This window comes from Heloderma suspectum, chromosome 4 (genome assembly GCF_057233095.1).
Source record: "Heloderma suspectum isolate Gila_16-S chromosome 4, 16-S_ref, whole genome shotgun sequence".
NCBI classification, from domain to species: Eukaryota; Metazoa; Chordata; class Lepidosauria; order Squamata; family Helodermatidae; genus Heloderma; species Heloderma suspectum.
The window spans coordinates 310,504,802-310,519,860 of NC_139461.1; the positions used below are offsets into that span (position 1 = coordinate 310,504,802).

Below are 15,059 nucleotides of genomic sequence, written 5' to 3' on the forward strand. Positions count from 1 at the left end.
TCCACTTTCTCCACACTATGCATGATTTTTTGTACACCTCTGTCATGTCTTCCCTTACCCTCCTTTTTTCTAAGCTAAACAATCCCAGCTGTTGTAACCTTCCCTCAAAGGGGAGCTGCTCCAGCCCCTTCTTCATTTTAGTTGCCCTTTTCCACACTTTTTCCAGCTCTCCAATATCCTTTTTTAAAGTGTGGTGACCAGAACTGTACACAGTATTCCAAGTGTGGTTGAACCATAGATTTGTGTAAGGGCAGTATGATTGCAGAAAAGCAGCACTATCGTTGTAGCCCATCCTCCAAGCTTCATCCCTTGGAAGAATCCCCACTGTTATCTCCACTCACTGATAGGAGATAACAGCGAGGATTCAGCTTTGCATGTCGCTCATTGTCCCAATGAGCAGCATGCAAACCCAGGGTCTCGACTGGTGCTTGCAAGAGTCCTTTTCTCTGTGCAGAGAGAGCTACGGAGAAAAGCAAAATGGGTGGGACTGGATGATATGAGGGTGGGGATGGGGATTTGGGGTGGGGTACCACCCTTCTGACATTATCTGCTTCCCCCCCCCCTAGATTGGTCTGGGAGAGAATCTGCCCCTTCCCCCAACAAAAAAAGGTTTGACAATCCTGGCATGAAGTGAGCAGGATCCTGGTATCAGCCACTTGCTGCTTGGCAAAAGGAGATTCTACAGCTTGTGGGAGGACCAGAATGCAAAGGACAGTTTGGCATAGAAGAGGCCCTTGTGCAAAGGCTGCTTCCAGCAGTCTCCAAGGAGTCATAGAGTCATAGAACAGTAGGGTTGGAAGGGGCCTATAAGACCATCGAGTCCAACCCCCTGCTCAGTGCAGGAATCCAAGTCAAAGCATACCTGACAAGTGGCTGTCCAGCCTCGTCTTGAATGCCTCCAGTGTGGGAGAGTCCACCGCCTCCCTAGGGAATTGGTTCCATTGTCGTATTGCTCTAACAGTTGGGAAGTTTTTCCTGATGTTCAGCCGGAATCTGGCTTCCAGTATCTTGAGCCCATTATTCCATGTCCTGCACTCTGGGATGATGGAGAAGAGAACCTGGCCTTCCTCTCTGTGACAACCTTTCAGGTACTTGAAGAGCGCTATCATATCTCCCCTCAGTCTTCTCTTCTCAAGGCTAAACATGCCCAGTTCTTTCAGTCTCTCCTCATAGGGCTTTGTTTCCAGTCCCCTGATCATCCTCATTGCCCTCCTCTGAACCCTCTCCAGTTTGTCTGCATCCTTCTTCAAGTGTGGTGCCCAGAACTGGACACAGTACTCAAAATGAGGCATAACCGGTGCTTCTAAGGAATGGAAGTCATATGTCCTCCATCTCTCAGGGTGCTTTCAGACTAGGCTTTTATGGTGCCATTGCCCTGCCTCATCCATGGAATCTTACAGGGGGTCCAGACGACAACCTCTTCCACTCATAACCCTCCCATGTTTTCCCACCACTTCTGCCTTTTCTCTTATGCCAGAAAATTTGCTAAGCAGAAAAAGACAGAGGAGCTGCCCAAGGCCTTCCAGCTAGCAGTGGTAGGAGCCCTCCACCTGGACGCACCCTGGGAATGTGACCACAACAGCCTTTCTTCCTGAGATAAGGAGAGGAAATCTTTACTGCCTGTCAAAAGTAGGCATCTTGGGGCCAACACGGAATCTTATAAGCGTCCACAGGGAGTTCTGAATTGGACTGGCGCAGAGGCAGTGGAGGAGGTAGTGTTTAATGCTAGCTCCCTAGGTTATTTTCCCAATGAAACACACACACACACACACCCCTGCTACTATCCACTGGGGGTTGGGGGAGATGTGCCTGTTTTTCCCCCAGCACAGCTAATAGCATAGGGGTGGGGAGCATTCCAGAATTCCAATCACAGTTATTCTGAGTCACATCCGTTTAGCCCATATTTACCACTATTACCATATCACAGGTATTCCGAGTCAGATCTGCTTGGCCCATACTTACCACTATGGAAGGGCGGGAGGTGTAAGCCAGTAAGCCAGAGTGGAGAACAGCACTAGACATCCTGGGCTTGTCACTTTCACAGTCCCAACAAGTTCAGCCTGGCCCAACCTGGTGACTGGCCATGCTGGCTGGGAATGACGGGAGTTGCAGTCCAACACATTTGAACCCAGGTCTCCCCAGTCCTAGTCTGGCACCCTAACTGCAACATGACTTACCGGGGAGTGAGCAACGACGGCAGCAACGCAGGCAGCACGGTGCTCCCGGCCGCCACAATGCCCCTCAGAGTGACACTACGCCATGACAGCGTCGTTGGGGGGTCATTATGGAGAATTAAACATAGTGGCTGAGAGCAACTGGATGCCAGGAAGAGTGCTGGCGAGTTTCATGCCCCCACCCTCAAAACCACCCCCAGCCAATGCAGGGGAGACAAAATCCCCTCTTCACCAGCTGCAAGTGGGGCAGTGGAATAGGGGCCAATTTCTGTTCATCCCTAAAATAAACATCGAATCACAGAATCATAGAATAGCAGAGTTGGAAGGGGCCTATAAGACCATCAAGTCCAACCTCCTGCTCAATATATATTACAAAATACTCCGAAGTATCCACTAGGCTCTCTGCACAAAACCTTGACCCTCTGTGCCAAAGGTGGAGGGCCGTTTTTTCCTGTGAAGGGCCATTTACCCACTGGAACAGTCTATGGGGTGAGGCACAGCTGATGGTGGTAGAGCTGGTTCTGATTATGCACGGAGCAAGAGCCAAGTACAGGTGGAGTTGAAGCATTGTAGTCGCATTGCATAACTCTCTCTTCTTCTGTGCCCCCCCGATCTCCTCCATCCCTCCCACCCCCTTTCTGTGTTCTCTCCACCTTCCTTTTTGCCACCTGCTTTGGCTTTTCCCCTGTCCCGTCCCCCCAATTAACACTGGTCAGAACTGATTGCTTGCAGAGCCCCCCCCATACGTACTTCCATTATTCCGCCTGTTTCAGCTCCATCTATTTCCATTTTCCCCCTCCCACCGTCCTCCTCTCCCTCCTGGCTCCCCCCACCCTGTGGTAGATGCATCTCTCTCTCTCTCTCTCTCTCTCTCTCTCACACACACACACACACACACACTCCAGAAGCAATTCCCAGAGGGGTGGTTTGGAGAGCAAGAGTGGGCCTGCACTATCTGGAAAGCCACATGAAATCAGACTGGGGGCTGCAGGGACCCCACCACTGTTCCTGTCAGGTCATGACCCCAGAGGTGTCCCAGTGAAATCCAGAGTGGTCCATGTGGGGAACCAACACAGGAACAAACCAGGCCTTCATCTCTAACCATACCTCAGAAGGAGGGATGCTCCAGGATTTCATCTTCCCTCCATTTTTAAGTGGACCAACCTGATTCGCACTTCCTTCCTGGACTAATATGCAAAGTGGAGTATAGTTATCCTTTAGGTTTTACACTTCTCTGAATTTTGCAGTACAGTGTTTGGCCCAAAATTTACCAAAGGGGATATAAAAATGCATATTCTAGGTTTAAATGCATAGAGAAATGTGTATTTTAGGGTAAAATTGTGTACACAAACATGTATTTTAGGGTATAATGCATACACAATGCATTTTAGGGTAAAATGCATATTTTAGGTAAAATGTATACAAAATGCATACTTGGGGGAAATGTTAAAAACAAAGTTCCCCTGTTCATTCTCTCTATCCCTCCCTCCTTTACTTTCTTTCTTTCTTTCTTTCTTTCTTTCTTTCTTTTTCTTTCCTTCCTTCCTTCCTTCCTTCCTTCTGTTCCTACTGCTTTCTTTCTTTCTTTCTTTCTTTCTTTCTTTCCTTCCCTCTCTCTCTCTCTCTCTTCTTTTCTTTTCTTTTAATTTCATTCCTTCTTTCTTTCCCTTCTTTCCTTCTTTCTCTTTTATTCCTTCTCTTCCTTCCTTCCCACTGCAGGCAACCAGGGCAGGTACAGATAATTAAACATTCTTTGAGGCTCACACCACCATATTTCTGATAATAACAAATCCCTCGAAAGAGAAACTGCCCAGCTGTCATTGCAGACATGCAGTTGCTGTGATCCAGTAAGATCTGGCATTCAGTTGACGGACCATTGGATGCTCATTGCTGGATGCCAGAAGCCCTTGTTCCCCACCCGTGTACTGAAAAGCAAAAGAGGCAGACGCGGCACCTCTCAATGCATTCCCCTCTCCATTTCTTACTCTGGTACCCTCACCTGGAAGACATGGGCAGGAGGCTGTTTCACAACAACACCTCTGACCTTGAGAGCAGGTGTGTTTGGTTTGCAAGCAGAGCTTGGCAGAGCAAGCCAGAGGCTTCTGAGGCCTGCTCTCTGTCGCTGATCTCGGCTTGCCTGTCATCTCTTTTATCCCAACAAAAAAACAACAGGAATTCAAGAAAAGCAGAGCTTCGCTGAAAGTATTTGCATCTGGAGTTGTCACTACTAGAATCGAGCGGCTGAATGTTTGGCTTAAGCCTCCAGAGCCTGCTCTAACTCCGAATCCACCCAGGGCCAGAGGTATAGTTCAGCTCCCATTAGAAGAAATTCCTTTATCTGAATCTGCTGCGAAGATCTCAGACAATATGGAGAACCTAGGTTCAAATTCCCGTTCAGTCATCGGTGCACTGGGCATTTTGGGAAGCCTGTGTTGGCTTCAACAGCTCATCTGTGATATGGTCAAATGAAGGACCAGTCTTCAACGGATGTTTGGAGGATGGAAGGGATGTGACCATCCAAAGTTATTCCTTTATTCCTCTGGTAATAATTCTCAGCTGATAAACTCTGCACTTCTGCAAGCCAGGGCTCAAAAGTGCTGCATCGTTCATCATAACCTGAACTGCCCGGGTGTTCTCCCACAATAGGCTATTTGCAGCATTTTTAAATATTTCTCCCTCTTTGGAATGAGAGCAATATTCAATAGGGAATCTCTGCTTTTGGTGGCTGTGGAGGTCAGGGAGACATGGCAAGCAGATGTGGTTCCCGGATCATATATCGCCATTCAGATAAATGAGGTTGCACAGGGCAGTCTTTGCCGCAACCCAGTTGGCGAACTAGCCTGTACGCCGTGCATGACAGCGCATAAGAAACTTTAATGAGCTGTACATTTTTCCATAGGCTGAATGCCAAGTATTGCTGAAACCATTGAGGCGGCAGAAAATCCATCCGGCTTTGATAAAACCCATCAAACGCATCCAGTTCTCCAGTATCTCGAATGCATCTGTGGTATCATTTGTTTTTTGTCTGTTTACTTTTCCCTGGACAACTGGCTATGTCATCTATCAACCTGCTGTTCCCACAAAAGCTCTATCAGACACTATCCAAAGTACACGTAAGCACAGTTGAATTCATTGGGACTTAAGCTGGCCTAACCTGTGGCCATTGGTTTAATCTATTTAGGAACATAGGAACCTGCCCTATACTGAGTCAGGCCCTTGGTCCATCAAGCCCAGAATTGCCGACAGTGGCTGGCAGCAGCGGCTCTCCAGGGTTTCAGGCCAGATTCTTTCCTAGCCTTACCTCGGATGGCCTTCTCTCTGTCCCATCAGCCAGGACAGCTAGACTGCTGGGGACGAGGGAGAGGGCCTTTTCTGTGGTAGCCCCCACTCTGTGGAACTCCCTCCCTAGGGAACTCTGCCATGCCCCCTCTTTAATGAGCTTCTGCCATGCATCAAAAATGTGGTTGTTCAGTCAGGCATTTGGGGTGGGTTAGGGTATTTTAGAAAATGTTTTTACTGTAGAATTTTATTGTTTTAAACTGTTTTATTATATACTTTGAACATCGCCCAGAGTGGCTGGGTGACCAGCCAGATGGGCAATTAATAAATTTAATAAATAAATAAACAAACAAATAAATAAATAAATACCTGGAGGTGCTGGGGCTTGAAACTGGGACCTTCTACATGCAGAGCAGGGGCTCTACCACTGCACTACAGTCCCTCCCTTATTTCTCTATCTCTACCTTTGAAATAAAGTAGTTTAGGGCAGGGGTGGGCAGAAGATAGATCTGGATCTATTGGTAGATCTTTGTCGATTTGTAGTAGATCAGCATGGAAATGCTGAAATGAAGACCGCTTGGGTTAACCAGGAGTGGATTTTTGTGTGCAAGGACTATGAGCTCAATTCAGTTTCAGTACTCAAAACAGGTTCCTGGGCTCAGACTTCTTTAATTCTAAGTGTTACATTTTTTGCACCAGGCTCTGTTGGTAGATCTTGGGATTCTGATTAAAAAACAAAGCAGATCCTGCAAGTCTACCTGTACCCACTCCTGGTTGAGAGGGAACAGCCTCCCACCATGCACACCTGACACAGCAGAGCAGTTTCAGCTGGGCACTGGAGAGGAAACCAGTGAACAGTTTTACAAACAAACAAATGAACAAACAGGCATCTCTCAAGAAGTTCAGTACTGGCCAACCTTTCTGGCAAGTGTGCCACAAGCCATGTTTGCCAAGTATGAAGAAGAGCCACTCTAGGGAGCTCGAGAGCCCAGACACAGCTCATTGTCCCACTTGGGTGACTTTGCCATTACTCTGCTCTGAGCCAAGGAGCAGGAGGTGCCACAGCCCTTGCGAGAGTGGTCAGGATCAAGGGCTCGCCATCATGCCTCAAAGGTCCACGGCCAGTACTGCTTGAGGCACCTGTGCTGCCAACTGGGCGTCTGATGTTTAGATACAAGATTTGCTCTTCCTTGAGGCAGAGGGTTGACTCGATGGCTAAGGGGCAGAGGGCTGCCAGGTTGCCAAGGATCCCCTGCCCCCTCAGACAGTCTTTAAATCTGCTGCTGAATAAGGGGGCCTAGCACCCAGACCGTCTCCATTTTGTACAATCCCTTCCTCTTCTGCTGGTCCTGCTTCTTACAGCAAACAGGGGAAGGAGCAAACAGCAGGATTAGGAGAGGGAGAGGTTGGAGAGGATGTGGCAGCCTCACCTCTGGAATCAATTGCCACTTTAAAAAATACAATCGATCAATCAATTTAAAGGTTGGTGACAAATCTCCCAATTGCATGTAGGGAAGTATGAAACTGGTCCTTCTATTTCAAATGAGTTTTCTGTTATACTTCTCCACACTCTCAGATATCCATGAAAATTGCACAGAATCTTTCCTTGTATGAATATGGGGGGGGGGCTTTTATTTTGTTCTGTTTTGCTCTGAAAAGGCAAATTCGGTAGCAGCAGGGCTCACTCCTGTGTGTTGGCGAGATGCATTTCTTGGGGACACAATTACGCACAGGAAGGTGCATCAGAATGCATTTGTCATTGAGCAGTAGGAGACATCAGTGATGCTGAGAGTAAGTGCATTGGGATGCACATTCCAATGCATGTTCCGATGTGCATTCAGCCTCTATATTTCTGCCTCACCACTTAGCTTGAGCAAATATTTGTTCACCCAGCCACCACCAATATTTCTTTCCCACTGACAGAAGTAAATTAGATCAATTCAGACACAAGGGAGGTTCAGAACAATTGTCTGCAGTAACGGAACAAAACACCCCTTTTGGAAATCCAGGCTTGCAGATTACCATGGCATCCCAAAATATGTGAGCGCCCAGGAAAAAAACAGGAACCCACCCACCCATCCTGAAAAAAAATAGATTTTTTGCCCCAGGGACTTCTTTTTTGTGTCCTTGCGAAAAAGCCTCAGAAAAAACAAGTTTTTTTCTGAATTTTTCCATTTCCCCCAGTTTTCCCAGTTTGGGGTGGGGCTTATTCCCTTTCTTCCCCTGGGACAATTACCTCTGGGTCTAATTTTTGCTAAGTACTTTGCATCTGTTTCAGTCACACAGTTAGTCCCAGTATAATAATCTCCCCCCCTCCACCTGGCATTGAAATAGTTGTCTGAAATGCACTGCAGTTTAAGGAGGACATCAGCAAATCGGAATCAGTCCAGAGGAGGGTGATGAAGTTGTTGAGAAGATAAACCATAAGAATATAAGAAGAGCCATGATGGATCAGACCAAGGTCCATACAGATATAGTCCAGCATTCTATTCACACAATGGCCAACCAGTTGCCCACAGGAAACCCACAAGCAGGACATGAATGCAACAGCACCTCCCACCCAGGTTCCCCAGCAACTGGTGTACATAGGCATGCTGCCTCTAATACTGGAGGTAGCATACAGCCATCAGGACTAGTAGCCATTGATAGCCTTCTCCTGCAGGAATTTGTCTAACCCCCTTTTAAAGCCATCCAAATTGGTGGCCATCACTACATCTTGTGGTAGCGAATTCCACAGTTTAATTATGTGCCGTGTGAAGAAGTTATCTGTCCTGAATGTCCTACCAATCAACTTCATGGGATGGCCCCAGGTTCTAGTAAAGTGAGAAAAATGTCCCCCTATCCACTCTGTCCACACCATGCATCATTTTGTACACTTTTGTCATGTCTCCCCTTACTCACCTCTTCTCCAAGCTAAACAATCCCAGTTGTTGTAACCTTCCCTCATAGGGGAGATGCTCCAGCCCCTTGATCATTGTAGTTGCCCTTTTCTGCCTTTTTTCCAACTCTACAATATCTTTTTTTAGGTGTGGTGTCCAGAACTGTACACAGTATAGTCCTGCAATCAATGGTTGAAGGAGCTGGGCATATTTAGCCTACCAAAGAGATGATTAAGAAGGGACATGATAGCCTTCTTCAATTAGGGTTGAAGGGTTGTCACATGGATGATGGTACAAATTTGTTTTCTGTTGCTCCAGAAGGTAAGGCGGCTAAGGCCTGAACCAATGGATTCAAATTTCAAGACAAAGGATTTACAAGACAAATTTCAAGACAAAGAATTAGGAAGAATGTCTGTTCAGCAGTGGAGCAGACCTGCCTCAGAAGGTGGTGGACTCTTCTTTGTTAGAGGTTTTGAAGCAGAGCCTGGATGGCCACCCATCAGAGTGCTGCAGCAGTGGATTTCCTGCACTTATAGGCATGGTAGTGGTCTAAATTACCTTTGAAGTCCCTTCCAAGCCTATGATTCTATGACTCTCTTTATACTGCAGTTGGCTCTCCCACACTATGTAGCAGTGAATATGTGAGCATGCAATATAGTTGTCCTACCCCAATCTTTCCGTCTAGGGAGACAGAAATATTTACCCCAAAGGATTTGCATTATCCCTTTCATGCTAATACAAATGCTGTATTTTCCAAGAATATCTCAGGTCTGATTTAACACCAAATTACTTCTGTACAAACATGAGCCCATTAGGGGTAAGGATACCCTACCCCCAATGACATCCGTCTAGCCAATTTCATTCCATGACTCCCAAAACAAATGCTAAAAAGCAGTCTTCCTCAACCGGGTGCCCTCCAAGTTCATCATACTATAACTCCCATCATCCCCAGGGGATGATAAGCATAGTAGTCCATCACATCTGGACAATGCCAGATCGGGGAAAACTGCGGTAAAGAGAGGGAGAAAAATGTCCCAACCTTTTCTTCACACCATCCATAATTTTATACCCCTTTATCATCTCCCTCCTTTACTGATCTTTTTTACTCAATTAAAAAGCTCCACGATGATTGATCCTCCACTTGGTTCCATCTTCCTAATCATTTTGGTTGCCTTTCTCCCTGCACCATTCTTCTGCCACTTGTTTTTGGGTTGCTCCACCTCACCTGCACAGCCATGTTGCTGCCATGCAATGACATAGATGCACATGTACACACACACAGAGAGATGCCCAGACAATGTCATTATCTGGGGAGAGTTTTATTCACACAAGTGTTTTCAGGTGATGAAGTTGGGTGGGGGAACCAAGCTGTCCCCCCCCCTCCACTGGCATCTTTTTCCAGGGTTGAAATGGACTTGTGAATGCTTCAGCTGGAGATACACAAGGCTGACATGGGGCAATATTTAGATTTGAGTTCAGGAGCGAGGATTTGCGGGGCTCTGGATTTTGGGGAGGGAAAGATGCTTGCTGCCCATGTCTGAAGACTGAGGATAATGCACACACATGATCAGTTCCATGACAGGTGCTTTGGGATTTTGTAGAGCAAAATCTATTTGAAAGTAGGACAAAATGGGAGGGCAAATGAGTGTGTGTACTCCCTGGGGAAATGATGCCTCCATCAAACCACCTTCAACTCTCTTTAAAAAACCTCATCTGTCTCCAGCCTCACACTCCATCCCTCCATCCTTTGTCCTGATTGGTTTAGCTGCTTAATTTCAGCAGGACTCTGTCTGCAATCCAGGCTCTCGACTAGACATGGGGGAGATATTTGTTCACCTATTTCACATTTTCACCTAATTTCACACTTTCAAATGACCATGTGAACCAAAACTCAGATATCCTTCGAAATTCACTCTTTCCTGAATGTTGCAGTGGTGTTCTCCAATTTTAAAAAATGTGTACAAAAATGTGTATATTGAGGGAAAGTGTACACAAAAAAATCGACATATAAGTAACACCAACATTAAAAGATGTATTAGATAGGACAAGTGTTAGGGGAAAAGAATCTGTATCTTAGGCAAACTTGTGTACAAAACCGCATGTATTAGGAGAAATCCACACACAAAAATGTGCATGAATTTTTATGCATGCTTTTTTTCTCTCACAATTCAGGATGAACCAAATGTAAGACTGAAAACAGGAGAAACTGAGAGAAACCAAACCTGACAGATTCACCCATCCTTAATCTCTAGTGCCCACTTTATCCCGCCCAGAGCTCCTTGGAGGGGAGGCCCAGTGGCTGAGGGCAGGAACTGGGGCAGCTACGCGAATTTCAGGCTTGTCTGTTTTTTTTAAATAAAGATGAAGATTTTATATATATATTTCCAAGTCCCAAAGTTAGGCCCAAACTGAGTCTTACTCAAAGCCATGTGCACAAATCTAGCTTCAACACATGTTCTGGTCAAAACGTACTGTGTCCTGCAACATCTTTCCAGAGAGCTTTGAACTAATGCACCACCATGAATAGTAATGTGGACACCTATCACAGCATTCATAAGACCAGTTCAACACAGCATAGGTGGGGGGAAGAAAAAGGATCAACCTGGGTTGGCCTCACCACCTCAAAACCACTCATGCAAACCCGTGCAGAGGCTTTGCAGCTATCAAGGCAAAACGACCAACCGACCGTGAGCCATACCTCGTTTCTTCCTTCTGGCTTGTGTGAGCATTTCCATGGAGTTTATGAATAACAGCAACAAGAGAAGTATCCGCTGCATCTGGGCAGGAGTAAATTGGGGCAAGGAAAGAATCAGATCATCCAAGCGGCTGACGTTTCTCCTCCTGCCAAATGCAGATTGAGTGAAGGAGAGAAAACAGCTCTTGCGGAAAAAAGAAAAATTAAAGGAAGAGAAAAGAAATGTTCACAGCATCCCCCAGGAGTGGGATCTTGGCATGAGTTGTTCATGAAACGCAGGCTTTACGGTGGCATGGAGTGGGCGTCAACGGAGAGGATAAGTGGTCAGTCTGTCAGCAGAACCATGATGTTGAGGAAGCATTGGTGGCAGATCCAGGGCACTCTTATAAGCAGCAGTCCCCCTCCTCACCTGTTTCATGCGCAGCGCAAGAAGATCCCACGTCAAAGAAACAAACTGGATGAAGTTTGCCACTTCGCAAAGCACCAGGCTTAACCTCTGCAGAGAACTGCCAGACTGCCTTGCATTGCTCGAGCTGAACTTCTGCCATGACTAGGAAATCAGGTTCAATGAAAAGCCTTCCAAATTGTTGGGGTGGAGTCAGAGAATTAACCGTGTCCCTGCCGGCGAGCCGCTCATTCACCCTTGCCCCCGAGTTGCAGTGGCCCCCTCCAAAATCTCTGACAGACTTTCTGGATTAGTCAGACACAAATGCTAGTCTCTCCTCAAGATTTATTTCAGAAAGGGGAAATTTAATCACTTCAATTTACTCAACCGCATTCCATATGACAAACTCAGTGTCTCTTGGCGGGGGGTAAGAGCAGCGCCCCCCCAAACAAACACAAACACAAAAAAGAATCAAGACCCGTGCCCCAGCTTTTTACAGCCACCACTTATTGCAGCAACTAATAAATTTCATTTGATAACTACTGACCTGGGACGTTTCTTTTCACTGCAGACAATTTTCTTTCTCCCCTTCCAGTGAGTGAGCAAAAGAGCAGATCTTGGTATTTACTGTGTTGACTTGCGTGTTCATTAACTGTAGTACTGGATGTTGCATTTTCCACAAATGGTTGGCACAAATGAACATTCTCCATATCCAGGAAATAATATCCAAAGAGATTTTAAGAGGGAAAAATAACAAAAGACAGAAAACAAGAAGAAACATCTTTAAATGAATAAAACAGAAACCATTTTCCCAGAACTGACAAACAGCTACTTCAAAGCTAAATAAGGACCTAACGTAACAGATCTGCTGGCCACTCATTCTTCTGTTACAGGGAACCTGAATGTCTGAACATTATCCACATCTGGACAGGAATATCATTTAGTATATTTCTGGGGTAGATGAGCTTTGAACTATTTTTTCAATAGGGAAAAGGTAGCCTACGACACTTCTAAAATTTCCAAAAGCTAAGGCACAACAACAAAACTTGCCTAATTATGGAGTAGGTCAAACACAATGTTTAAGTTTCTTTCCTTGTTAATATTTGGAAATCTATTGCCATCTTGGAAATTTAGAAGTCTAATGTCAACATTCACCACTTAAATTAACATCCTTAAGTTGAAACAAAGATTGTTCTAAATATCGGTACTTTAACTTCCTTCCTTCCTTCCTTCCTTCCTTCCTTCCTTCCTTCCTTCCTTCCTTGTTTTTCCCTTGTTTTATTTTATTTTATTTTATTTTCTTATTTTCTTTTCTTTTGCACTCCAGCTTCTCTGCGCCTTGTGTGTTTTTTGCAGTGAACTGAAGAATCAGCACTGCCATCCGACTATTTCCGAAATCAGAATTTCAAGTGAATTCCTAACTAAACCTTCACATTCACATTGAACACAATTTCAGATGCTTTCACTAAGTTTTTCTATATTTTTCCAATTCTAAATATTGATCTGTTCAAGAATAAAGTCTGTGTGTTGATGTGTGTGTGTGTTGAAGTTGAGAGAAGAGCTCAAATCCAGCAGAAATGCATTACTTTTTAAACATGAACTGCATGATATTTTCCTGTAAATCAGCTTAACTGGAAAAGGAGGGGCATATAATTCTGAGGAGCATGTGTTTGGCAGAAATGTCCCAGGGGGAAGCACCATGACATGAGGGCGGGGGACATATTCACATGAATATGATCAGAACCAGTAATCTCCTAAACCAACCTTCTCCAACCTGGTGCCTTCCAGATGTGTTGGACTACAACTCCCATAATTCCCAGCCACCATGGCTATTGGCCACACTGGCTGGAAATTATGGGGGTTGCAGTCCAACACATCTGGTGGGCACCAGGTTGGAGAAGCCTGTCCTAGACCCATCCCTACACAGTGAATGCCCCCCCTCTCCTTCTTCCAACTGATCAAATTCCCACCTCATCCCCACCTGTCAAGCCCATGTACCCATCAACTGCCCCTTCCCACTCCCCATAACATTCCCTACCCCAAGCAATCTCCTCCCTCCCATCCCTTCAAACACAAACCCCAAACATTACAATGGGGTTGTAAGGTGGGAGGATGACACTATGCTGAGAGCCATGATAATTTATTTATTTTATTTATTAAATTTATTAATCACCCATCTGGCTGGTCACCCAGCCACTCTGGGTGATGTACAATAATAGAAACAGTTTAAAACAATAAAATTCTACATTAAAAACATCATATTCCTAAAAAAATACCCTAACCCACCCCAAATGCCTGCCTGAACAACCACATTTTGATAAGAGGCCATAGGCGCTCTCGCTCTCTCTCTCCTTCCTCCTCACATTGATTCACTTCATCTCATCTGGATTGCATGTGTGGACTATACAGAAAACTGTGTCAATATCTATCTTTAGAACTAACAACCATAGAAGCCTAAAACTGAAGAAACAACTGGTTGCTCCAAGTCAATATGTGAAATTGCCTTAGTTCCCTGTCTCTTCTGCCCTTTTCCCTCAAGCTCCCTTCTCCTTCACTGGTCCTTATCTCAGGTTCTTGATTCTCAGTCCATCTCTCAGCCATCTTGCCTGTCCCTTTATTTTCCCTGCTTTCTGATTTTCTTTCTACCCATCAGCTTGCTCCCAGTGCATGTCCTATCATTTGGACCTGTGTGAGGTTTTCATCTCAGCTAAGCTGATGTCTTTCTCTTCCCAAAAAGAAGGGGGACTGCAAACATCCAACAGCTTTGTTCCCTGAGCAATTGGGATGCTCATGAACATTCCATGCCATTACACCAGCTCCACCAAACAGCATCAGTGGCTTCACTGCCGCAAGGGCAATACAATAATTAAGAAGCGTGTAAGTAAACAAATAGTTATCAACCTGACCCCCACACCCTGGTCAGGATCCAAAGTGCATTTAGGTGTTCCAATGGACTTAAAAATGCCCAGTATGATTTTTTTTTTCTTTGAACAGTTGAACACCCACTGAATACTAGGGATGTCAGAGAAATCTGCAATGGATTCAAATGAGTTTACATTTCTATGAAACCAGCCTGAAGATTTTGCAGTGGACCGGCTTTTTCAAAGTCACATGGATTCTGTGGACTTGCAGCCCATTACTTCCCATTTGAGAGGGATTTGAGCGCTAATGCACACTTATGCAAATGTGCTGATGTGCGTTAGTGAATGCAGATTGGTGCTATTTTGCATTAAGGAATGTGCTTTAGTGCATTTGTGCAAGTGCACAAAGTGCACATTAGAACTAATATGAATTAGCACTAATGTAAATTAGTGCAAATAGAATGAAATTCTGGTAGGATGTAATTCCATCAGTGAGCAGATGATGGAATGAAAGACGCCTGACAATCTGTGAAACACCAAGTGAACCGATTTAAAATTCATACAGCCCTACCGAAAACCCACTGAGTCTCTGCTGCTTACACTCAGCAGCTAAGCAAGGAGGATGGTTGGCCAGAAGCAGTACACAATTTTACTAGTATAATGCTTCTCTACCATTATTTTCACAATTGTATGCATGCTTTCCTCTAACGTATACATTTTTGTATGCATTTTTAGATTGGATGACTCCACTGCAAAATTTGGAGAAGTGCAAATTTGGAAAGATAG

General features: G+C 45.2%; 1 protein-coding gene across 1 annotated transcript in view; it reads right to left on the minus strand.

The window, feature by feature from the left end:
- Positions 1–11,109, minus strand: part of RSPO4 (R-spondin 4) — a 54,791-nt gene extending 43,682 nt beyond the window's left edge. The window contains exon 1 of the mRNA XM_084851775.1: positions 11,031–11,109. Within this exon, the coding sequence (XP_084707901.1) occupies positions 11,031–11,109 (79 nt within the window). The remainder of the gene's footprint in view (positions 1–11,030) is intronic.
- Positions 11,110–15,059: the final 3,950 nt, after the last annotated feature.